This window comes from Cnephaeus nilssonii (assembly GCF_951640355.1).
Source record: "Cnephaeus nilssonii genome assembly, chromosome: 5".
Classification (NCBI taxonomy): domain Eukaryota; kingdom Metazoa; phylum Chordata; class Mammalia; order Chiroptera; family Vespertilionidae; genus Cnephaeus; species Cnephaeus nilssonii.
The window spans coordinates 74,989,778-75,015,594 of NC_137076.1; the positions used below are offsets into that span (position 1 = coordinate 74,989,778).

Consider the following 25,817-nt stretch of genomic DNA (forward strand, 5'->3'; position numbering starts at 1 on the left):
ACCCGGCTGCAAAGGGCATTTGAATCCCCGTCCACCTCTTGGCCTTGGGCCTCCTCACAGCGTCCAGCCTGGGAGCTTCTGGGAGGCACTTGGTATGGACTTGTCAGACGCCACAGTTTAAAGGGACCTACGGGTGGCTTCCCACTATCCGGTGGAAGGCCAGCTTTTGGGGAAAAGCGAGTTCTACCAGGACCAAAAGCGTGAAAAGAAGCATGGGTGGGAGTGGTCCAGGCTGGAGACACCTCTCTGCCAACCAGTAGCCCAGTTAGCCCAACACCCCCGTGGAACCATGGTGGGCCGCTAACCTGGGCTGGTGCTACGTGTGGGCAACAGGATGGTCCCCCCACTACCAGAGAGGGGCCCCTGACTCTCTGTTCTTAATCTTCTCTGGGAACCACTACAGCCACGCTAAACCTTTTCTCTTTACTGCAATTAAAAAAAATCCATCACGGTCTTCAATCCTTTTGTGGCTGCAGTTAGCTAATTATTGATGGGAAAGGGAGCAGGGAAGTCAGACATTGTTGAGCATATTCAGCTGGGAAGCAAAGCCTGTTTGCTTCAGTTACAGCTTCACACCTCAACGAATCACAGCCTTGTCCCTGCAAGGGGTTAACACCCCTCCCTTCCCCCCGCTGGTACTGGATTGTACTGGGCTGTCCGGGGAGCAGAGAGAGCTAAGGACATGCTTAGTAGAAGTAAAAGAGGCAGAGGGGAGGTGCCTAAGCATAGAGGCCTGTCTCCAGGGGTTGGGCCCCAATGCAAGCCCACGAAAGTGTGGGAAGCTGATTGGTTATTTTAAAAAAGCTTCTGGTTCCTCCCAAGCCTGAGAATACATAAGTACAGGTGACCTGCACCCCCTGGTGCGTTCCCGCTTTCTCTCTCCATAGCCAAAGGCCATGTGGACCCCACACACAGGCTCCAGGTGGGAGCCCGGGTACCGCAGCACAGCAACGGACTGCACCCAGGGACACAAGCCAAGCTAGCCAGATGCTGGGCTGAACTAAGCTTTAATATGGCACGGGATCTCCGGACATTGACTCTGTTTCTGGCCCTGATTTTCCATGGCTGCACAGACGGAGATGGGACATCGGAGGGGCATCCTTTTGATTTTGCATGACAAATAAATATTACCACCAGGCCTCAGCCTCGCTTCTGGGTCCCAGAAATGCTTTTCCTCGTGACACTGCAAGAACCCCACATCCATCAGCAACACTTTCAGCAAATATTTACCAAGCACCCACTACACATGAGGCTACAATTACACCTATGGACAGCCCTAGGCTTCTCCCTCTCTTCCCCCCTGTCTTCCTGCTGCAACAGAATGCCTTGGGCAGTACCAGCCTTGCCTGCTCACAGAGGCAGCCCTCCTTCCTTTGCCCTTTTGTGCCTCTTGGGTTTGTTACTGCCTTGTCCCTTCTGCTGCTGTCTTCGTCCAGGCACTCTTGGTCCCATGACCTCTGTGTATTTCAACCACCTACAATCTTCCCTGCCCTCAGTGCCCTGTCTGCCAAGAGGGAGAAACCAGGGAGGGGCAGGGCTGTGTGCCCGGAAGACACCCTCAGCCTTTGGGGCTGGAGATTTGCTGAGCCACTGTCCTGATAAGGGAAGGACCAGCCAGCCAGAAGGTGTTGTTGCTGCACAGGACACCTCAGGAGGGTCGCTGGCCTGTGGTCTGGGGCCTCCAGCATTCCCCTTCAGTCCGCAGCAGCCTGGGTGTGCCCCGCCCTTTCTTCTTTCCCAGGAGAAGACACTTCCCTCTGCCTATCCAGGTCCTGTCCGTCCCCAGAGCCTAGCTTCCAACTACCTCCTGCCAGGGGCCAACCTGGTGCTGGGACTTCTGAGTGCCCCAGCCTCGGGTGTGGCTCATGTGCTGTCCATCCAGTAAGTCGCCATGCTTATGTGAATGGAGCCCTCCCACACTCTCCACCCCTAGCACCTTGTTCCTGTGTAGCCCATAAGCTGGACCTGCAAAGTGGTGGGGCTTCGGGGGACATGGTCACAGAGGCTGGAAAAGGTGGCTGGAGAGGAAGGAGAGACCACAAGGCAGAGGTCAGTGACCTGTGCTGCAAGTACTCCTGGGTCAGACAGCCTTGGGGAGGCTCAGAACACTCCCAGGAGGCAGCCTTGGCTTCTGAGGAGCCCCTGGGAGATCTGGGCTCTGAAAGGCCACGGCCATTCACATCCCAAGCCTTCTCAATGCTCCTTTCCCAGGGAGCCAGCTTGGAATGGGTCATGTGACCTTCAGTCCTTAATTGCTTGTTGAAGTCCTCACAAAAGCTTCGCAAAAACACTGAGACTTACGAGGACATCACGGTGCTATCCTCGTAAAAGCTGACATTTCAATTGTTCTCATTTTATATTTTTGCAATGAAATTCTTTGTTTCCTCTGCAGCCATTTCTGAGTATTTACTAACAACCAGAAATCTCTCTGTTCCATTCTGTTTCTCCATGGTGCATGGTGTCAGACTGGGCGCTGTGGCACGTGAGCCTCAGACCCAGACCCTGGTCTGTGGCCTTGCGGGGAGTGCTCACCAAGGATAGTGAGGAACGAGGTGCCCAGCCACCCTGCTCCTGTCTCTCCCTCAAAGAGGAGGTTTAAAAAAAAAATCAGCAAAGCATCATATTTTAATGAGTTTTCTTTGCAATTTGTATATAATAGATTTTCAATAACAACCTATAATTAGTTCATTTTCTCCTATTCAATTGCTCTGCACTGAGGCCATTGACAGCTTCCAGCTGGGATCTTTAAAAATGGAAAGTGCTTGAAGGCTCAGCTCCAGATAATGGCTAGAAAGTGCTGGGCCCAACAATACAGCTGTTAGGAGCAAAGCATGCGTGATGGGAAAGAGGCGTCTGGGTTTGAAACTTCCAAGAAGAAGAAGAAGAAAGTGGTGGAGGGCCAGACGGCTGGCAAGCAGCAGTTCTGGCTCAGAACTGACCCCCCCTCTCCCCCATGGTATAATGAGACTGCCCCACCCCGGAGCCCTGTACATGCACGGTGTGTGGGGTGGGGCATTCCACCAGCCCTGCTCCCATGGGGGTGAGGGACTCATCAACACCTCCCTGCCCCCACCAGGGGCTTCCAATGGTTTTCTAGCACAGCCAAGGCAGTGTGTGTGTGTGTGTGTGTGTGTGTGTGTGTGTGTGTTGGGGGTGGGGGTGGTGAGGGCAGCCCGCCCTCAGCAGGAGGCCTACCACACAGAGTCCAGGCACTGGAGACCTTAGACAACAGCTCTGCTCACTTTTCTGTCCTGACAGGCATCACTGAAAGGCTTCCAAGGCCAAGTCCAGCTCTCCAGCTGATGCCCAGTATCCCCTCCAGCCACGTGCCTGCGCTGGGTGCACCTGCAGCGATGGGGCCTCCCCACTCCCCAGCAACTCCCGCAGGCTGGGCAGCTGACTCGGGGAGGCCTCCGCAGGTCTACGCTACGCCTGCCTTCTGGCCTCTTGGGCCAGTCCTGCCCTCTGGGACCCCACACATCAGCCATTCCCACCTGTGACAGCCTCCCCACTCACCCAAGCCCTTTGCCCCACCTGTCTGAGCCACCTTTCTCCTTGCCCTTGGCTGGTTATCTGCAACCTGGTGTGTGGGCCTCATCTCAAATGTCCCTTTCTAATCTCCCCGGGGAAAGCAGGCCTTCCCGGCCAACACTACACCGGTGTTCTCTGTCCCACCTCCTACTTGGATGACCTGGCTGCTTTCCCTTTTCCCAATCACCTCCCTGACAGAGTGCAAGCTCTGTGTGGGCGGGGCCTGTTGTCTTGCTCACAGCTGCAGTCCACAGAGTGGCCTCTGTGAGTGTTTGCTCATTTGAGGCTCCCCTCCTCCTAAGCTCCCAGCCTCAGCTGCTAAATCTTCCCTCATTCATGGTCTCCCTGCCCTGGCCAAGCTCCTCTAAAATGTTCTGGTTGGCTGGCCTGCCCCTTAAATGGACAGTCCAGTAGCTGAGTGAGAGAAAGGGCCTGCACCCCTGCCGGGATGCTCTCCCCCTTTTCAGAGAGCCTGGCCCACACCAGCATCAGGGCAGACACGCCCAGTCTTCCCACAGTGGTCCAATATGGTGCTGCTTCCTTGACTATTTCTGGCACTGACCTGAGTCAGGGAGCTTGGGTCTGTGCTCAGTGGGTTTGCTCCAGAGGTCGACCTTCCCACCCTGCCCGGCCAGGGCCCAGCTCGGGGGGCTTGAGCTGGCAGGGTCTGCAGTTGGCAGCAAGGCCAGCTGCGGTGGAGGCTCCAAGACCCCGCGCTGTGCCTTCCTCTGTGGGTGTCGAGCTCACTTTGTGATGTAGCCTCAGGTGGGAGGGAGGTAGCCATGGGGGCCAAGCGGAGGCTGTGCAGGTGTGTTTTGGGTTCTCAGGCGCTGAGCTCAGAAGATATACAAACCCAATTCTATGCTAATAAGTTATTTTCTGTACAAACCCACATTCTATGCTAATAAATTATTTTCCAAGGTGTACAGATTAGCACAGGGACGGCCAAGCCGACCGCTGGCCAAGCCTGGCCTCTTGAAGCCAGAGTCTGCGGCTGTGGCTGGGATGTGGCCCTGGGACCCAGACACCACAGGGCTGAGGAGCGGCCTGAGCAGGAGCCCTTATCTCCACACACAGTTGTTGGAGGCAATCAAGCAGCAGGCAGGTGGCTTAACCGCCTAAAAGAACACATCCTGAGGAGGGCTAAGTGGGCAATTAGTGGCCCTGGGAGCAGAATGGGAGCTTTGTGGGACAAGCAGCTTTTGTCTTCATTCGGGAAGCATTAGGGCCTCAGGGACGCACCTCACACCCCAATGCTCATTCAGTGGATCAGGGATGTCTGGGCTGGGGAGCAGCCATGGGGGTGCCCTTATCGGCCTGGTACAGCCTTGCTGGTCTCCCCAACCAGGGCCCTGCCTGTGGGACCCCAACAAGGTGCTTCCTGTGCTCCCTCTTCCCTGGCCCCTCTGGGACCCCTGTGACAGGCACATTGTGTCTGGACCCCTTTTTGCCAAGTGTGTTTCTCCAGATAGTTCATCCCCTTACCGAGTGAGCATTTACCAAGGGCTTTCTGGGTGCCAGACCCATGCCAGGCAAGAGCACATGGTGAGCAAAACAGCTTCTGCCTCATGGAGCCTCTGGACTAATGTGGACAAGAGGGCAATGGCATGCACAGAGTGACCGGGGCTGGGAGGGAGGGGCTTTCTCACCAGTGTCACCACCCCCAACACTGACCTACCTGGTCAATAATTACTTAGCACGACTACACGCAAGGTATTCTCGTCACTTTACCCGTATTATCTCATTTAGTCCTGAGTAACCCTATGTGGGGTGTAACCGCAGACCAGCTCCGACTGGCCATGTCCTGTCAGAGACGACAGAATGAGCTGCAAGCCGTGCAGCCACAGCACGGGCAGAGGAGAGCCGGGACCAAACGTCTTCCCCCCACAGAACCAAAGGACAGGGACACAGCGGATCCCGAATTCCGGAACCCCCGCAGAAGCAAAGGTCCCTTGTCTAGGAAGATCTGGTGCTGCAGCCCCTTAAGTTTCACCCCAAACCCTCGATTGGGAGGCAGATTTAAGCCTCATGTCCTGCCTCCCTTTGGGTTGACTTAGCAAAAGCTTTTCTTTTCTCAAAAGCCGGTGCCATAGTATTGGCTTCTATGCATGGCGGGCAGCGTGCCCTTGCTCAGTCACAGAGGTGATTCTGCCCACCGTACAGAAGAGGAACTTGAAACCCAGCATAACCTCTGGTCAAGACCTGTCCAGGGTCCCACAGCTAATAAGTGGCAGAACAAGGATTCGAACAAGGTCTGACTTAGTCCACATCCCTAACCATCAGGCCACAGCCTTGTTACCGTATAGAGAAAAACTCACGGCTGTGGGCACACAGAGAAAGGTGTGTGGAGCTGTGGAGGGGGAAGAGGGATTAAGGAAGACCTCATGGAGGAGGAGACCGCTGAGTCGGGACTTGCCATTTAGGGAACCAACTGTGGGGACAGTGCGAGTCTCATTACTGGGGAATTCTAGTGAGTTGCAAAGTGTGCTTAAATGTATGAGAAGTTTCCAGAATCAGGCATTTGCATTCAATCCCACTTCTTCTACCTGTTGACTGTGTGACTTTGGGTCAGTTACTTAATTTCCCTCAGTTTCAGTTCTTCATTTGTAAAATAGGAACGTAATACACAGTGCTGACACATGATAAGTGTTAGGCGAGCCCATTACTAACTGAAGTGATATTGACGAGCAAAACCACTCAGATGGCACGCTGACTGCCTTCGGGCGCTCCTGGGGAGCCTCCTTGAAGCCCCTCTTTCTATGCTTGAGGTGAGGAGGAGAAAGTACCCCCATGTCTGCCCTTAGAAGGGGGTGGTGAGACTCACAGCACCTTCTGTCTTCCAATTTTCAACCCCCCCCCCCCCGCCCAACTCCCGGCCACTCCGACTTAACTGTTGTATGCCCTTGAGAAAATGAGGCAACAAAGGCAGTGAATTCTCAACTTGATCTGCAAGTCCTGTGCGAGCACCGCCGGTTTGTCCCTTTGGGATTAGGGGAGTGATCACACCAATGGTCCCGCCTCAGCCCACACTGACACTGGGGTGCAGGCATTACTTGTTCTCCAAACTCAAGAGCCAAATGGATTCAGATATAATTTTCGATAAATCCCATGCTGTCTGAAGTCTAGCTACTCACTATCCCACACTCAGGAACCAGTGGGAGGCTGAGGCGGTCCTCTGACATCCAAACTCCCTGTCTGAACTACCTGCATGAGTAAGGAGCCAGGGGGGGAGGGCGCGGGGGAGGGAGGTTGGCGCTCGCCATTGTATTTTGTCACCCTGCTGATCCCCCCGGCGGCTGTGAGGACTGACTGAGGTGGTGTGTCTGGCATGGTGTCTGACCTGTGCCGGGCATGATTTATTCTAGGGGATAATGACGTGGCTCCTTCCTTTCATTTTGCAGCAACAGTGCAGAAAAACAGCTGGTAATTCACTGGGTGACCATTTCATCTGTTTCACAGAGTTGCCCTGGATACTGAGGTATTGCAATAATCCGATGAAATCCCTGTCTTCCTGCCTGCCTGCCTGCCTGGAGCTGAGGGACAGGGTGCGGCCCACACAGCCAACTCCCCATGGTCCCCCAGACTCGGGTGCTCCTCTGGACACGGTGCATCTGTGATCCCAGAATGGTCACACTTGAGGCCTCCTTCCCGCACTGCTAGTTGCTCAAACCCTTCCTTGGCATCCAACACATTGCTCTCACAGGATTCATTAAAAGAACAAGTATCTTTCTAAAAAGCAGGAGAAACTTGTAATGCATTTGAAGCGAGAAAAAAAAATCCTCATCTAAGCAACATGGTTTTCCCAAGATCCCAGCCCAAACATTCAGGAAAGCGCAAAAACATGCATTATTGAGAAGCTTTTTAAACGAGCAACTTTCAGATTAATTTATTGTGATGCACAGACAGGGCTGGTGCACATCCTGCTCACAGTGAGTCTGGGGCCTGGGTCTCTCCCTTGCAGCCGGGACGAGCGGCTGGTTCTGCTGCATGCTGGGTGGGGCCAGGAGGAAGGGCGGGGGGCACTGTGCCGTTAGTTCCCAGGTCAGCCGGTCATCCGGAAAACCAAAAACAACTTGAACAGATTGTTTGGGTGATAAAGGAGGATGAGAGGGAGGCCACCATCATATTTCACTGTACAGAGATGGGTGACTGGGAGCCTTAGCTCCATCCGACAGTTAGAAAGAGGCTGAACTGACTCCAAGGTTGAGGGACCTGTCCTCTGCTCTTCTGCCTGGGGAGGGGCCACCTGTTCTGCAGAGAATGGTACAGCCCACCAGGAACCAGCTCGGCTGAGCATGGGCAACCAGCAGCCCTGAGATTCCTGACATCACCCTCGGCAGCTGCGGACAATGACAAGCACGTCTTCTGATGAGCGGCTGTGCCAGCTGCACAAGCAGATGTGATGTAGGAGGCTCCGCCTCCACACTTGTAAATACAACCCACTTCTCCAGGGAAAATGCCGGGACGCACCCTGCCTGGTACCCAAAGGACCCTGGCAAAACAGAGACTAGGAAATAAAAATTTAAAGTCAACCTTTAAAAACAAAATCCAAAATGTAGCTGCTGACATATTTGAGCTACTATTTTCTGAGTTGTAGTGAGATTTCTTTAATGCCCATTGATTTCTGGGTAATAAGTTGTACCTACATGTCTCACTTCAATGACCTATTTAACACTCACTGAACCATAAATCCATCCCAGCGCTCTGGGACTTTAGAGTTCCTATGACTTTGAAGAACCGTTGATCCCGCGTGCGCCGAGTAGCCGCATGTCAGGCCTTTATGGGGGGTTAACTCATTCTGTGGCTTCCTTAATGCCTGTGAGTTTACATTTTATTGCATATCTATTATTTGGGTTGGGCTGTGATGAATGGTTTGGCTGCCTCAAAACAAGTCCAAGATGACAGCAGAATCTAATTTGTTTTAAAAATGATGATCACTGTGCTTTTCAAATAATCGCCCAGGAATAAAGGAAACAGACACCATATTGCTCTTTGTGAGACACAGGGCTGGAGGTGGAGCGATGACGGCCCTCCTTTTCCACGGCAGCCCGTGGCTGTCAGGACCATTGTCAGGGAGGCCAGGCGCCTTCTCTTCCATCGGGGCAGCAGGGATGCTTCTGTCTCCTTGCGAATAACACCAACAGCTTCCTGTTTGGCCGCAGACTGATTCCCAGGAACAGAGCTCCTGAGCAGAGGCTCCTGTGGTTCCAGAGAGTGCGTGAGCGGTGCATTCCCTGCGGAATGTGCCGCTGTGGGATACTTGAAGTCCAGCCTTGACCCCTGGCTCTTAAAATGCGCCAACCTCTTCCTTCACAGCTCCTTTGTCTCAGAAGTGTCCTAAACACGGGATGCTGCTTTCCTGTTGTGGGGGGCTCACCTCCCTGCCATCTGCCTTGACCACCCCACTCTTTCCTTGTCCGGATTCAACAGAGATTGAAATCATCAGGAGGCCTCGGTTTGGGGAAGGTGGATGGAGAGGATATTGCAGGAGCTGGACTCTGGGACAGGAGTGATGTGCAGGGCAATGCTTAACAGCTGGCTCTCCAGACGAAAGAGACCCCCCCACTTTTCTTTTTGTGTCATTTCTGTGTTGTAAATACTCCCACCAAAGATGATTCACGGCTACCAGTTGTTTGTTTGTCTTGAAAATTCCTGAAAATCTAACAGTGGGCTCTCAGGAACTAGGTCTAGGGAGCTGCTGATACTTCCATACATTCTTCATTTCAGGGAATAAGCTCCTTGATCCACAAAGCCAACAGCCTCCACAGCAGGCTAAGCCTGCCAGTCATTCACACCGTATTCTGAACTATCCTATAGCAGACATCACTGTTAAAGCAGATATGGGCAGGGAGGAGGAAGATGGGAAACCATGCCTAGTCACCGCATTATAAGCGGAGCCCGGTGCTTGGGGCGTGGGCTTTGGTCCTTGGCAACAGGGATGCTGTGAACGGAAAAGGCACCCCTGCATCAAGTTCATGAACATTTCCTGCGGGAAGAAGCACACTTGTTGCTCTTCTCTTATGTCACACAAGTACCTCTTCCATCTGCCACCAGAGCCCTTTTTGCCAAGGACTCCTCCCCAGGCCTTGTGAGTATTTGGAGTAACAGCTGCCAATAGGAGATGTCAACAGGGAACATGGACACCTTTCTGAAAGTGGAGCTCCAGGGAGGGGTGGGGGATGGGCAGAGGGGCAGGGTCTGTGGCTCAGAGGCTCAGTGCACCCTGGCAGTGTCTCACACCTATTTCTCAAATTCCAGGGCCTGAAGGTCAAGTTCAAGGACACATCACACAGGGCGCACATACCACCTGCTTTAAGCAGAGCCTGAATACTGTCTGACACAAAGGGGCTTCATCTCTTTGGGGCCAAAAATCAACCCCAGCACCACCTTTACTTCCCTCTCCCGCCTGGCCCAGCCTCCAGAACCCTCCTGCAGAACCTTCCTCCTGGGGGGCCACAGCCTAGGGAGAGCCCTAACGTCTGCTCCCTCCACGTACAGGCACAGTCTCCCCCCGAGGTATCCAGCGGTGCACTCCCAGACACACGTAAATCACAGTCCCGTGCTCCTCAGATGATGGCAAGAAGGACCTTTATCCAAAAGGAAGAGACCAAGCACCCCTCTCCCAACCCACTCCTTTACCCTCTGCAAGCTCAGGCTTGCTGCAGAGCAAATCCAACCACTTTCATCCGTGAGAGAAACCAACCCTGGAGACCAAGGACAGACTCCAGGCTCTGACACTTTGGGGCGGGAATGCCTGCGGACACAGCCCGTTTGCCCGCCCGGCCACCTGGGGCCTGACTTACGGAAGGCCGTGTAGAACTCTCGGAGGGTCAGCCAGCCGTCACTGTTGTAGTCATCAAATCGAAGGAGGTCGCTTGGCGAGCATCCCAGGAAGCTCTCTTCCAGGTCCTGTTCCTTCAGCACGTGCTGTGGGTGAGGGAGGGAACAAGGCCAGAGCCGGGAGTGAGCTCAGAGCTGTGGGCTTTGCTGGGACATGGCTCAGGCCAATTGGGGCGAGGAATCAGCAACAGCTCAGTGGGCCATGGGGAGCATCCGAAGCTCTTTGGTTTTGTCTTGTCTGACCTTCCCATTTTATAGATAAGAAAACTGAGGCTCAGAATGGGGAGGGACTTTCCTAAGGTCACACAGTGGTTGGGTAGAATCGGGATTAGTGTTCAGGTGCGTCTTCTCCCCATCTGGGCAGACAGACCCCAGAGGGTCGGAGGTCAGAAGGATCCTTGAGGCCTCCTGATCTATCCTTCTCGCTATCGATGGGGAACCAGAGAAGAGAAGGGGCCTGATCAAACAAATTCAGCAAATAAATCGTGGCTGTGCACAGCTGGAAGGTCATTAGCACCTCCTCCCCCCACTCCCACCAGCCCTTGCAATCTCAGGGCTGCGCCCCCTAACCACAGCACAGCCCCCAAAAAGGGAGGGCTGCCATTCTACTGAGGAGCCTGAGCCCCGCCTCTGCCTGCCCGGCCCTGCCAGGGACAGAATGTCTGTCCTTGGGATCCTGGCAGGAAGCCATGGGTGGGCCTTCACGAACTCCTCTCTGGATGTGGCCCAGGCCGCAGGGCACGGAGCTCTCCCCAGCATGACCAGCCACATGCCAAAGGTGACTAAAGGTAGAGATTTCTGGCACCCTTGCTCAGCTGGGGCCAGACGCTGGTGTGTCTTACAGAAAAAATGCTCAGAAGGAAACCTTAGAAGAAGGAAAAAAATTCATTTTATTCGAGGGGGCGGGGAAGAGGGGGACAGAGGCATTTTCTCTTTATTTAACAGTCTCAGCTTGGTCTGCTATATTAAAGGCAATTTAATGTGGTAATGTTAAAAAAAAATGACCCTTCACCCAGCAAGTAAGAGTGGTCGATAAAAGGGAGATCAACCATAACGCCCGAAATCAATCTTCCAGGATGGAAATTTCCCTTTGTCTATTTCTGCATTGGAAATTGATTAACGGTTCATAGGACCTACACGGTTTTCCGCAACACCTCTGAGTCAGTGTCAAGGCAAGGCTCCCTTTAGCTGGGCTCTGCCTGGCAGATTTATGAAATGGACGATAAATACATTAACCCAATTACCATGCTTGTTCATGGCTCCAGGTGCCTCGGGGAACGCCTCTGCCTGGTTAGAGCAACATGACCAGGAAGGTCCTGTTTACTTAGCCACCTGGGAGCCATGTGGGCTGGGGGGCAAGAGCCACAGCAGCCTCTGTCCAGGCCAAGCCAAGCATCTGCCCTAGGTGCTGCCTGCACAGCCTGTGGCCGGGGAATCACCAGGCGGTTCCTCCTGCAGGGAACCGTCACCAACAGGACCCGGGCTTTCCCAGCGCAGCTTGGGTCATCTGTGGGTTGCTGGCCCTGCCCCCCGGGGTCCTAGCCATAGCTGGGCCTATTGGTGAGGAAGCTGGTGTTGTGCTGGCTGGCAGGGCTGAGGAAGGTGGTGCTGTCCAGGTGTGGGTGACAGAGTGGGGTCTGCAGGTGCTCCCAGGAAGCGAGCTCTGGACTGGTTGGAGCAGGGGGCCCAAGAGGGGGACTTGGCATGGCAGGGCTTCTGGGTGACTGTTCCATATTCAGGTTTTGGGGACACTTGCTGGCCCCATAGACCTTGAGAGGACCAGGTGGAACTTCCTGGTGGGAGCCATGCTCCCCCTGGGAGACCCCTGTGCTGCGAGGGGAGCAGGTGTACGCCCACCAGCCCACCTGGGGTTCATCTTGGTGCCATCATGTCTGAGCAGTGAACAAACCCAGGCGAGCTGCTTGATTCTGTGAAGTGGAGGTAACAGCAGTGCCTGCCCCACAACAGAGGACACTGAAAGGGTTAGGAGGCAGTAATAGTCATCAAGATGATGACGAGGACATCGATACTATCACCTCCTGAGAACGTGCTGCGTGCCCAGCACGTCACGCCTTAGTTGTTTAACCCTCCCCATGGCCCTGTGATGGTCACAGACAAGAAATGGAAGCACAGAGAGGTGTGGTGTCTCCCAAGACCCACCAGCTAGAAAATGCTGGAGGCGGGACTTGAACGCAGGCAGTGTGAGCGTGAAGCCTGTGTTCTCAGCTACTACACTACATAGCAAGGGCCTCTTCTGCTTGTTACATCACAGGGCAAGGCCTGGCTCACTGCCAAGCACACACGGTGCTCGAAGGGTTAGGGCACGCCCCAGCCCAGTCCTTCCCAATGACCTGGCCATTTTGCTAAGGTCACCACATCATGTGAAGGTCTCTTTATAGCGACATCAAAGGCGGGGACTTATTATCTGTCCTCTGGTGGGTACTCGGTCTCTGTGGACGAGCTTCTCTTGCCCACCTCCCTGCTTGGGGAGGCCGACCTTGCCTTCCTAGCAAACCTTTGCACCTGCCAGATGCGGCTCAAGCGCCCTAGGTCCTTAGAGGCAAACCAGCGGAGCAGGAGCAGGAGCAGGAGCAGGAATGTAGGCGCTTTGGCCCACCCAGCCTGCCTTCCTGCCACCGGCCAGGAAGATCCTCCCTACAGCTGGCGATGACTGGCCCCGGTTGCTCCCTCCCCGCGTCTCTCTGCCACAGGAGCTAATTGCCCTTGCACTTCCTTGTAGCTGGACAGACGGACACATGCGCTGGGTTTGGGGAGGGAGGCAAACTGCAGGGCCTGATGCAAGTGTTTTCTCAAAGGAAGAGCAGTGCTTAGGGGTGGACACAGGGCTTTGTGCCAGCAAGCAGGCTGGGGCTTGGGCTGTTGATACCTGGGTACTAAAGAACAGCGAGACCCTAGGGGAGAGGACCGGGGGACGCCCAGGTTGCAGCCCCAGGGGTGTGTGGTGAAACCAAGCCTGCTTCCTTTAGCCTTCCCGCTGGGGAAAGTAAAAGACTCAGGGAGAGAAGGTTTACTTCCTAAGGACAACATCAGAGACCAGCCCCCCCGAAGCATGTGTTTTGCCAGCTAGCTGCGAGTGCTTCAAAGCTTGTTTGTAAATATTGGCTGAAGGTGGCTGGTGGGAAGGAGACACTGGCGCCGTTTGTTTGTAAGAGATTCTGAGAGGCCTGGATCACACGCTCTCCGGCTCCCTGGAGAAGGGTCTCTTGCAGGAGGCCTACCAGGCGTCCCAGCACAGAGGCAGTTACAAACGACTCTCCTCACGTGATCTCCAGGTTCTCTTCATGGACATGCGCCATGGAAAACCCGATTCCTCCTTAATTTTATTTTCACTGGACGCCGTACTCACCTGAGCCAGTTCAGAGCTGCTGAGGTGGCCGTCACCATCTGCATCCAAGTCCTTAAACAGAGATTCCACCAGGAGGCGCTTCTGGGAGGCAGGGTCTCCGCGGCCGCTGGCCCCCTCTGGGAGTGGCTGCAGGCGGGTCTGCAGTGCCAGCAGGACATTCTTCAGGCGGGCGTAGTTGGCCATGGTGCACGGGTCGCCTGGAGGGGGAGAAGGGGTTATTGCAGTGAGACTCCTCCCCAGGGCGTTGCGAGAACCTTCATCCGTTCTGGGCATTTCCCGCGTGCAGTGCGGGGGGGGCGGGGGGCCACTGGGGCTGATGGGATCTGTTTGCCTGCCTGCCCACCAGCCTACCCCATAGCTATCCACTGAGCACTGAATACATGCCACACATGATGCAAATGCGGGACGGAGCCTGCCTGCCCATCCCACAGAGATTTACTGAGCACCTACTGTGTGCCAGACATAGAACAATTGCCAGATGGACCGGGGAGTTTGTCCAGGGGAATTCACAGCGGCAGCCCCACGGTGGCTTCGGGGAAGCTGGCCCCGATTTCACTTTGTAATAGCTCGTCTTTGCCTTAATCCTACGTGAAAGGCTGCTTCTGAATACGTGGCTTCCTAGATTTGGGAGTTTTCGTTAACAGGACTAAGAAGCCCTGCTTAAGTTAACGAGGTGCCCTCCCAGAGCTGGATTACTGCAAAACAAACATGTGCACGCAAGTCTACAACCAAGAAACAAAGGAAGCTTTACGAAATGAACACCGGAGCACACAGCCCCTCGCTCTGGGCCTGTCACCCAGGCCTGGCTGCTGCACAGCGTCAGGACCACGTGGCATTTTGGCAGGTGAGGCCTGGGATGCACTGCGACCGGACACTGGCTGTCTTCCTGGTGGCGGGCCACTGGGAGAAACACCCCAGGAGGCACAGCCTGTCACCGGAGGCTGCAGGGTGCGAGCAGAGCAGGGGAGCCCCTCCAGCCCCGCTCTCTCGCCTCCCTGGGGTGGAGGGCTTCCTGAGCCCTGGTGGGACCCTCGCCGTCCACTCCAGGTGGGAGGCCAAGGTGCTGCTGGGAATGCACTGTCTGGGGCCTCGAGTCTTTCCCTTAATCCCCAGGCCAGTTTGGAGAATCAGGGGTTGGGACGGTCACTGTAACGCAGGGCTGGAGAGCGCCGACTCAGGTCCCCTGGGCTTCAGCCCCAGCCCTGCCGCTGCCGGGACCTGCACCTTGGACCAGGCGCCTCCGTGATTTCACCTGGGAAGTGGGAGGACACACTTCCCACACAGCTGCCTCCCACACAGGCCGTTGTGACGATTAAATAAGATATGCACAGAGGGATTAGCACGGCTTGGCACAGAGTGAGGGCTCACCAAACGACAGCTCTTCTCTCCTTATCATCAGTAGGACCACATTTGCGAAGAGCAGCAAACAGGGAAGCTGTTGATGGGGGAAGGGCTGGGGGAGTCTGTCTGTTGCTCTCCCTCCTGTTCTCCCTAGACAAGCCTGGGCGCCCAACCACTTCCTCTTGTGCTTGTTTGTGTTTCTAGATTTTCTTCCAATTTGAGGTCAATTGATTCTTGTCAGAAACAGATGCCTGTTACCATTTCCTCCTGCATGTTTATTTAGAAAAAAATCAATTGCTGTGTTCAATGTAATCAAATCTATTTGTTCTCTGGGCGCTCCAGGCTCTGACAGGCCAGGCTCTCCCATTCCCCTACCGTGCTGGCGCCCTCTCTGGCCTGTTGGGTGCCCATGCCGGGGAGCGCTTGGCTTGGTGCCACCAGTTGGCAAACCTGATCCTTAAGTCTGTATGGCTGCACAGTGTTGAAAATAGTGGCCTTGTCCTGCTATAAAAACATTCCCGTCCAGGGGAAGATGTGGCAGCCTGCTGGGTTTTCCTTCTTGCCAGGCCTGGATAAAGGTCAGTTTTGGTGAAGGAGAGAGATAAATTTTGCCCCCTTGCCATCAACAGGGTTAAGTCCAGTTCTGGTAAATGACCCAGAAGTCGGGAGGCAGTACGGGAGCTGAGACCGAAGCTTTGGTGTAGGAGGTGAGGGCGTCTCTGTGTGGGGGTCTGTGGGGACCTGTCCTGAGGGTCAGGCTCTCCTGGGAGCGGCATTCACGCCCGGTGCTGTGAGGTCGCTGCGCACAGCAGATGGACATGGGGCCTATGGGGTCAATGGAAATGCTAGTGCACAGTCAGACTCCTGAGAACACACCACAGCAGGGCCACCTGAAGGATGGGCCAGGACAGGCCAGCTGGGCAGAGATGTCTCATTCTCGCTGGTCCCCCACAACCTGTAACCTTCCTCACAGACCTTGGTGGAGCGTAGAGCTCCTGTGAGCTGCCTGTGGCCCGGGGCCAGGGGTCTCCAGCTAGGCAGCATCTCCACATGGCAGGTGGGTCCTGTGGAGAGGGCTGCAGCAACCCCCAGGCCCCGCCCCTTCTATCACATTCCTGCACTTCACTGTGAAGTACAGGCTTTTGCTCCTACACCCTGGCCATGGCCCAGCACAGGCCTCCTGGCCAGGAGGGTAGGCACACGTCTAGACAACAGCCTGGGGGACAGGGTGGCGTCCCAGTGTCCAGAGTCAGCTCCCCGAGTCCTTGGTCTTGCCCCATGCGAGAGCCCAGCCCGCCCTGCTCCTCCCATCCAGCACTAACTTACAAACTCTGTGCCAGAGGCTGGGCGGCACCCTGGGGCAGGTGGTGGGACTCTGGTCTGAGCACCCAGGGTGCCTGGAGGGGAAGCTGATGAGGGAGGGCATTCAGGATGAGACCTGCAGGATGAGAGAGTGTGGGGAGAAGGTGGCACAGGGAACAGCATGCCAGGCAGCAGGGCTTGCAGGTGCCCTTGCCCTTGCTGCCTCCATTTTCCACCTTAAAATGGGGGCAAAAATAGCCCCATCACCACCTTACAGGGTCATGACATTCAAGTAGCAATGCTCAACCTTTGTCATCTCATGGCACACATAAACGAATCCCTAAAATTCGGTGGCGCATCAAAAAGATATCTTTTGCTAGTCTGACAAAAAGATAGGTATAATTTTGATTCATTCACACTGGATGGCTATTGTTGTGTTGGTTCTTGTCATTTTTTAAAACTTATTTGACAATCTAAGGAAAAAGAGGTCAGTGGCCCTGACTGACTAGTCAGGCATTGCATGTGTTAGAAGTTCTCGCAGCGTCTAGGGTGCCCTTGGAGGCACCTGGCTGAAAGTCGCTGCATCAGAGGAAATGTAGGAGGACTTTGCCAAGTCCAATGGTCAGCCAGGCCTGAGGCTTCTCTGGATGACTCACCTGTCCGTCCCCATCACCAGTGCCCAGCACCTGGAACAGCTGGCCATTATATTGGTGTTTGTGGAAAAACAGAACATTTCCTCGCTCCCTTCCCCCTGCTCATGGACATTCTCCCCAGGGGCCTCTCACAGAGGGAGGTGCATGTCCTGGTCAGCCTGACACTGATGGGCATCCCCCGCCTGCCGGCCTGGGTGCCCTCCACACGGCAGGGCCGGCCTGGCCAGCCCCTGGCACTGGCCTTGAGCTTCCTGCCAGCAGGAGTGTGCGGGGCTCCTCCTGCTGCCAGGCCAGGCCTGCTTTGGCAGATAAAATATTGATCAGCCTGCTGAGGAGCCCAGAGTGGGATCCTATTTTCATGTCAGAACTTGGTAATGAACTACATTTATCAAGCCCGTTCTCCATGAGAAAGGTCAGCCGCAGATCTGGCTAAGTTGTGATGACACCTCATTAATCTAGTTCCCTCAATAATTGTCCCTCTTTGAAGATCCTAATGTTCTCCCATTCCAGCCACACTCCCTCGGGCCGAGGGAGATTATTATAGCAGCAGCACAGGCACATCCGCATTTAATTTTTTGAGTAAAGAGAGACAGGAAGCAGGTAGCAGCCTCTGGAATTAAATGTCCATCAAAGGAACACTTTCTCTTGCAAAACAAAGGGAAGCAAGAGAGACATTGTGAACGTCCATCAGCCGCGCGCCCCCGGCCAGCTTGGGCCTCGCAGGGACCATCTTCACTCTGTGGCAGGCGACGCTCCCAGCCCCAGGTGTGGGTGCGGCTGGAGGCTCCAAAGGGTCCAGGGAAGGGGGGTTTGCAGAATGTGGGCAAGGTAGGAGATGCCACCCAGATACAGGGAAGCTCAGATGCTGAGAGTGAGACAGGCCATGTGGTGAAGGTCTGTTGGAGGCCCAGGTCCTGGACACAGGAAGCAGCCAGAGCAGGTGAGGGGAGGTGGGAGACACCTTGCATGAGGGAGGGGCAGTATCTGCCTGCCTTTCCTCCTCCCCCCCGCCCCAGCCATTCCTGCACCACATCCTCTGGTCTCCTCCAACTTGCTCCCGCGCCCCCTACACCAACCCCAGGCCCCCCACCCCCCGCCGCCTATAGAGCCCCCTTGTTCACCGGCCGAGTTTTCTCCATGGGGGGTGGGATGGGCTGGTGCATCATGCCCCGAGATTCAAACATGTGGGTGTAGGCTGCTCGCTTCCCAAACCACACACAGGCACACAGGCCGTCCCTTCGGAAACCACCCAGTAGCCAGCCATGCCTGAGAACCACACCCACTAGACTCTAGCCCTTCTTGACCTGGCAGAGAGCCAGCCCCTCGGCTCAGATCCTGCGACCCTCACACGGGAGAGCCCCCAGTGGAGCCCAAGGGAGAGACCAGATGTGCCCACGGCTTATAGGGTCACTTGTGGGCAGGCTCCTCCTGATCCCCACGCAAACATTAGCATCCCAGTCCCCACATTGTACCCAGCTGGGAAGCAATGACACTTGCCGCTTGACAAAGCTGTGATCTTTCCCACCAAAGTGAAAACCTGGCTCAATCGCCTGGCACTGATGTCACAGCTGAATGTGGCTGTGACACAGGCCTCGGGTGCCATGTGTCATGCTGAGGCCTACTTTGGAACTGCTAAGCTGTGCGGAGAGCAGAAAGCATCTTACTCCCAGATCTAATTTATGAGCTGCCATAACTTTACTGGAGTTTAGCTTAAGAGGAACAGATGTTTAACTTGATGTAAATTCAGGAACATTAACCATCTTTCTGCTGCCATTTCTGGGAAAATTCAATTAACAATAAATGCCAAAACCAATGGGTTTATCTTAAGATACATTTCCACTAACATGATATAGTTTTACTGATGGCGTTGACCAAGCCACAAAGTTCTGAAAATTCCAGGAGATCGTTAAGCACACACAATACGGTCTCGTCACAATCCCCAAACAAACACAAACAGATGCATCAAAGGTGTGCCGTGTGGTGACCCCTTGCTGGCTGTTTCCTGGGGCCTGTGACTTCTGGGCAGATGGGTCACTGCTGCCGACACTCAGGAACCATGGGAGGTGTGCACACCATGGCCTACGCTGTAGCCCCTGGCTATTCCCATTACCTGGCAGAAAGCCGGCCTGCAGACTCTGCTCCCAGGTGCTCCTTTCCTGAAAAGCCCTTCTTCAAATCTCACTTTTCTGCAACAGCCCAGCTCCAAGGAGCTGCTTCTGTCCACTGTAAGCCACACAATCTGGACCACTGATCCCTTAGGCTTGGAGGAGCTTGCCTTTATCTCCATCCTCTCTTCTCCAAACACTGTGCCCAGTGCCTCTGCATCTCCGGCATGAGAGTCTTCACTCTCTTAAAGAACCCAGCCATTGAGACCCTGGGTGGACACGGCCAAGGGCCACAGGGGCACTGGTGATAGTTTTGGAGATGCTCAGCCTGTCTCCTGCCCTTCCATCTACTCGGGGCTCCACCTGAGTCTCCTCCTCACTCACTAGTCCCAACCCCAGAGCCAGCAATGGGCCCCTGCACTCACGAGTGTGCCCTTATTCTCCCAGGCCCCCCAGGAGCCTAGCACCCGGCTGACCAACTGTCCTTGGTCAGTGTCCTCTGCTCCTTTCCCTGGAGGGTCCTATTCGTCATCCCATCTGCATGCTCTCGGTTCTTGAAGGTACGGAGCCCACTTTGAGCCCAAACACAGAATCTGCACATCTAAGGCTCCACGTGACCTACAGCCTGCCTGGGCCCAATGCACATGCCACTCTGGCCATGCACTCGGTCCCCAGCTGCTGTGCCAGAGCCCACCAAGCCTGCATGAAAATATCTACCTCCACGTGCACCTGAATTCGAAGATAAACCCTCATCTCCATTTTTGCTCCAGCATCAGGTAATTTAAATGAACAAAACCACCCAGACCTTTGTTAGATAAATGGCACATTTGCTCATGAATGCCTGGTTCAATGGTGTTGCTGTACAGTCTGCTGTTTGACATTTACGATCCTCTCTTCTATTCCTATTAGAGAAAGCAAAACCGGATGCATTCCTGGACGAGGATCCACTTACACTTTTAATGGTCGACTGGCACACCTATCACATGGCCCCAAAGTGAAAGAGTGCTGTTTGGAAACTGGAGTAAATGCGAAAGCCCTCCATGCACGCCTCACTGAGGAGGAAAGAGGCCGCCCGCAGGCACCCCTGGGGCAGGACCCGTCTCCTTCCCCCTTTCTCCGAAACAGGGCTCTTCCCTGTCTCTGTTCTCTCTGGACACCCTGGACAGGGCACCGGCACCTTGGGGCAGCAGGTGAGGAGACTGAGGCAGGGGGGACGTGGAGTCCATGCCTCATCTGCCTGGTGCAGCCCATGGTGCTGCTCAGGGTGTTGGCTCAGACGAGGTGATCTTCAGCTTCTGAGCCACGCCCAAGAGCAACTAGTTTTGATTTTTATTTTTTGACAGATCCCGCCTCAAGTTTATTTGTACAAATAGCACAGGGGGACACTAGGCCCAGGCAGACAGCAGCCCAGGGGTCTCACCACTCCTTCTGTCCTCACATTGGCAGACAGAGGCCTCTACCCTGGAGCCTTCTTGGGTGCCTGGGCACCTTTGGGAGCCTGAGCTGGAACCTGAGCTGTAGCTGCAGCCGCAGCCTGGGCCTTGGTTTGAGCCTTGGCCTTGGCCTTTGATCTGCAGAGCCTGAGACCCTTGGTGATGTGGGCAAGATTGAACTGTGGCTGCTGCCCTTTGGGACCGTGGCTTCGCCTCCTTGGGCTTTACAAGGGCCTTGATGGCCACGGCACTGTGTACCCATGGCCTTGGTGTTGTCACCCCCTCCAGCGTGAGGGGGTGTGGACTGCCAATCAGTGCGATTGAACGGGGGTCTTTAGGAGGGGACTGCCCCCACGTTAACGTGTTCCACATTTGTATCTGTAGAAGCTTTGCTGGGCTTGTGGGGACATGCACTTTAGAAGGGGAGGCATTACAGAAAAACTGGCCTCTTTTTTCCCCTCGACCTGAATAAAACTTACTTTATTCTCTCTCTGATTCGTCTTTGAAATCTTTCCTGGGCAAGTCAAGGACCTGGAGGCCGCTTAACACATGATCGTGCAGGGGCAGGGCCAGCGCCCAGGGAGGAAGCAGGCTGGGAAGTCCTGACTCGGGGTCCAGAACCCAGAGCCTGGCCCTGAGAGGAGCTGGGCCGATGGGAAGGGTGGGCCATGGGGACTGAAGAGGAAACCTGGGTGTGGCTCCTCTTCCAGCAAATTGAGTTATTCCAGACACAGCGCAGCCAGCCGTCTCACCGTCTCACCGTCTGCTCTGTGCACTCCCAATGGCACTTTGCAGACATGCTGACTCTTATTAGATTCACACACTGGGAAATGCTCGGCCCTCTCAGATCCCAAGAATGGCCTCCTCGTTGCCTTATCTGGCAAGAAAACGAATTCAGATGCTTTAAGAGGGTTCAGGACCCACAGGAGGTGGGAGTTACAGGGACCCTCCAGGATGCTCCTAAGGAGAATGTATACAGCCCAGAGCACACCTGGAGGCAGACAGGTGGGGCCAGCGGCCCACAGCTTGAAGCTCTTCAGACCTGAGACCTGGGCAGGTGTGCTGCGTGTGTCCCTGTGAGTACGGTGCAGCCTGCATGTGTCACACGGTTTGCGTGCTTTGCCTCGGGAATGTTTACTTGTCTTCTTTTGAGTTGGGCTTTGAAAAGGTGGTTAAAAATTTCATAAAGAACTTTCCATGCCAAAGGCCAAATCAGCTGGTGAGGCTCAAAAAACGTCACATGATGCTAATGGCCCCTAATAAGAACAGGAGCCATCAGTTAAAGAAGGCGATCGCACTCTCACCTTGATTTGTGTTTTCCCCACGAAAGGTGCTCTGTTTGGTGGGTAACTGTGTCCTCATCAAAGATTTTCAAGGGTGTGGGGTGAGGAACTCTTTCTTGGCTTTTGAGGCTGCGTGCAGAGGACACAGGATAAAACGTCCTTACACATGTAGACGGACAGACCGACATAAGCACACACGAGTGAGGATTGGGGTATGCAGCCCAGTGACACTGGTCCTGTGCCAGCAGCTCGGCCCCAGCCTCGTCCTCCCACCCCATTTGCCTCTTGGAGATGCCTACGCAGCCCACCCAGCACAAAGCTTAGGTCACAGCCCCCAAGAGCAGGAGTAAAGGCTTTGGCACGATATAGCTCAGACCCTCATTTCATTGATGTGGAAACCGAGGCCTCTAGGAACAATAAGAGGCCTGCCTTGGGGCCCAGGGCTTTGGCGATGGAGCTGGGCTATTGCCCACCTGGCATTTTGTGCCCACACTCTTGGGGGCCTTGCCTGCCTCAGTGCCACCACCCCTTCTCTTCTAATCCCAGTCTTTCAGCTCTTGCAAGAAACCCCATGAGACGCAAATACAGCTATGGGGAAGGACCAAGGGGGCTGTGATGGGGGAGGACAGGATTTTCTGCAGCACAAGGAGGGTGTCACCCTACCGACAGGAGGGCCACTCCCTGGGCAAATCTTATTATCACACTGGCAGGTCCTGACTTTCCCTGCCAACAGCCTTGGCTCAGCGATCTGGGGTCTGGGCTGACCTTCACCCAGTGCCTGGAAATACAGGGGACACACAAAGATGGGGGTTTAAGTCTCTAATTGAGCGGAATGACCTGTAGCCAACCCCAGGGCCAGTGTCCCTTGAGGGGGAGCAGAACCACATTCAGTGAAGGTATTTCTGAGACTGGGCATCCCTTGGGCCAGGCTCCGAATTGCTCATCTTCCCTGGGGGAGTTTGTTCGATAGCTCAGCCTGAGTCTCTGGGGAGGAGGCTGAGGGTTAGACGGGGTTTGCTGAGCAGGCTCAGGAGGAGGAATGGAGACTGGGTCAGGGGATGCCATTACCCTGGAGCATCCTGGCTTCACTCCCACACTAAGCGCCCACACAGTCCAGGCGCTAAGATGACACCCTCACAGGCCCTGTAAGCAAGGCTCCCAACACCCTCCCTCTGAACAGGCCTGGCTGGTATCAGGCGGCTCTGCTGAGATAATGGCATGGAGGTCGGTCTGTGCTCACCATGGGCCCTGGCACCAGAGGTGGCCTCCTTGGGTAAGGCCAGAGGAACCGCTCACAGACCATGCCCTGGTTTGCTCTGCTCATCTCCTGGGCTCCCAAGATTTCCAGGACTGAAATGAGGGCTCAGCCTAAGACTCAACTGCCATGGCCCTGGAAAAGGGCATCAAGGGTCACCTTCTCAGAAGGGATCAAGATGGACCCTTCTGGAACCACCTCATGGTCCAACCGTGCCTGACTCACCAGCCATGATGGATGGCATGGTGGGCCCTGCAGGCCCAGCCTCACCAGGGCTTCCGGAGCCAGGTTCCTCTGTGTGAAATGCCCTCCCTGTTAGAGTCCGGGCCCACCCTTCTGGGTACAGCTCTCTTAGAAAGCCATCCCTGGCCAGCTCCCCTCCCCCATCCTGTGGCAATCAGGGCCCAGACCCTGCACTTGATTCGGAGCATTAACTGCCCTCTGATGCTAACTCCCTCCCCAGTGGGTGGCACACACCTGCCAGCAGGGGCCTCGGGGACAGGAGGGCATGCACCCCGTCTGCAGTTACTGTACCCGCCACGCCCATGAGGGCTGCTTGGCAGCGGGGGATGAACTGATTGACCCCAAGCAGCATGACTTACAATGAAGGAGCAGAGGGAGATCATTTATCCTCATTCTGAACGTCTGGCTTGGCAGAGATGGCAACCGTGTAGCTCCTCCCTGCTCTGTGCATTCATGAGGACGTGAGTCACTACCAGGCTTCCCGTAACTCTAGATCTCAGGCGGAACACAGGCAAAGAGGCACGGGGCACAGGGCTCTGCACCCTGGCCACCGGGCGGCAGCCCCTCATCTGCAGGCCCCAGAACACACACACTCACCTCCTCCGCCTCCTTCTCCCCTCAGCAAAGCTGGGCCATTCAGCTGGGGGAGAAGGTGGGGGCTGGGGAGGCGGGCAAAGGAGCAGAGCCTGCCCTGAAACCCTCTGCAACTGATTTGTGTGCACACCACCTAGTTTTTAAACGGAGATGAGGTAAAACTGGCGGTGGCTGGCTCTGTGTGATTAATTGGGGGCCACAGCATCTTCAAGGAGTGGATCTGGGCCCACTTATCTGGGTCAAATCCACCTGAGCAAATGGCCATGATTATGGCTTTTAAAAATGACTTAGTAGAGATAATGGGTCACAGAAAATAGAGTGGGACTAAAAGTAAATATAAAATGAGGGAGTCTGCTGGCTGAAAGTGGGGCTGCTGCAATAATTATGTTTAAAATGGCACCCATGTCTTGGGAGATTCTTCTTCCGGTGCACGTGTCCGAATTTCTCACTGATGGGGGAGGGAACCCTGCTCAGTGCATAGAAGTATGGGGCCTGGAATCAGTTCTCTTTTTACCTTTTTAAAAAGATAGTTTTTTATTGATTTTAGAGAGAGGAATGGAGAGAGAAATATCAATGCCAGAAATATCCATCAGAAACACTGATGGACTGCTTCCTGCTCGCCCCCCATTGGGAATGGACCCTGCAACCCGGGCATGTGCCCTGACCAGGAATCGAACCAGCGACCTTTTGGTGCACAGGATGATGCCCAGCGAACAGAGCCACACCAGCCAGGGCTCTTTTCACTTTTTAAAAATAATTTTAAATTGAATTTATTGGGGTGACATTGGTTAATAAAATTATATAGGTGTAAAGAGTACAATTCTATAAATCACCATCGGTAGTATACTGTATTGTGTGTTCATCACCCCAAGTCAAGTCTTTTCCCCCCTTTACCCTCTTCTACCTGCCTCCACCCTCTTTCCCTCGGATAATCACCATACTGTTATCTGTGTCTGAGTTTTTTTTCTTCTTGCTTAATCCCTTCACCTGTCAAACCACACCCTTTGCCCCTGACAGCTATCAGTCTGTTCTATCTTTGAGTCCATCTCTATTTTGCTTGGTAGTTCAGTTTGTTCATTAGATTCCACATATGAGTGAGATCATATGATACTTGTCTTTCTCTGACTGACTTATTTCACTTAGCATAATGCTCTCCTGGTCCATCCATGCTGTTGCAAAAGGTAAGATTGCCTTCTTTTATACAGCTGAGTATTCCATTGTGTAAATGTACCACAGCTTTTCTATCCACTCATCTACTGATGGGCACTCGGGCTGCTTCCAAATCTTGGCTAGCATACATACTCTCTGCACCCACTAGTAAACACCTCAGCCCCGCGCCACATTTCCCAGTCTCTCTAAGACAACAGGAGAAGGCAGGAAAGCCCTAAAAGAAACATAAAAATATGGTTGCAGATGAGCCTGAAACTCATCTCTTTGAAGCTTAATTGATGGGAAAAGCTTCTGGCCCCAGAAGATACAATATCGCTTTTGTACTTTTAATTTTCCCTCATGTGTGCTCCCAGGACAGGCCAGAGGCTGGGTGTGTCCACCTCTCCCATGCACTCGTGTTCTGGAAGTGTGTGAGCAGAGCTGTGCTGAGTGCTAGAAACCCTGGTCTTCTCTCCCTGAGCCTCATTTTCCCATCTGTACACGGGGACCCATAGCCTCTGTCCCCAGGGCTGTTGTCAGAGTCGATGGCCCAGGATGGCACCTCACCTGGCACGGAGGAGGAGCACTCTGGATGGCAGGGAAATCCTCTTTGCATTTTATTTTTTTAGATATATTTTTAAATTGATTTCAGAGAGGAAGGGAGAGGAAGAGAGAGATAGAAACATCAATGATGAGAGAGAATCATTGATCGGCTGCCTCC

The 25,817-nt window shown here is 54.4% G+C and overlaps 1 protein-coding gene across 1 annotated transcript in view; it reads right to left on the reverse strand.

Annotated features, from left to right (window-relative positions):
- The window catches only part of FSTL4 (follistatin like 4), a gene marked incomplete at its 3' end in the record, with an annotated part of 324,199 nt that overhangs the window by 78,994 nt on the left and 219,388 nt on the right, over window positions 1-25,817 (reverse strand). The window contains exons 5-6 of the mRNA XM_079773030.1: window positions 13,739-13,935; window positions 10,335-10,458 (exon numbers count right to left, since the gene is read on the reverse strand). Coding sequence (XP_079629156.1) covers window positions 10,335-10,458; window positions 13,739-13,935 — 321 coding nt within the window. The remainder of the gene's footprint in view (window positions 1-10,334; window positions 10,459-13,738; window positions 13,936-25,817) is intronic.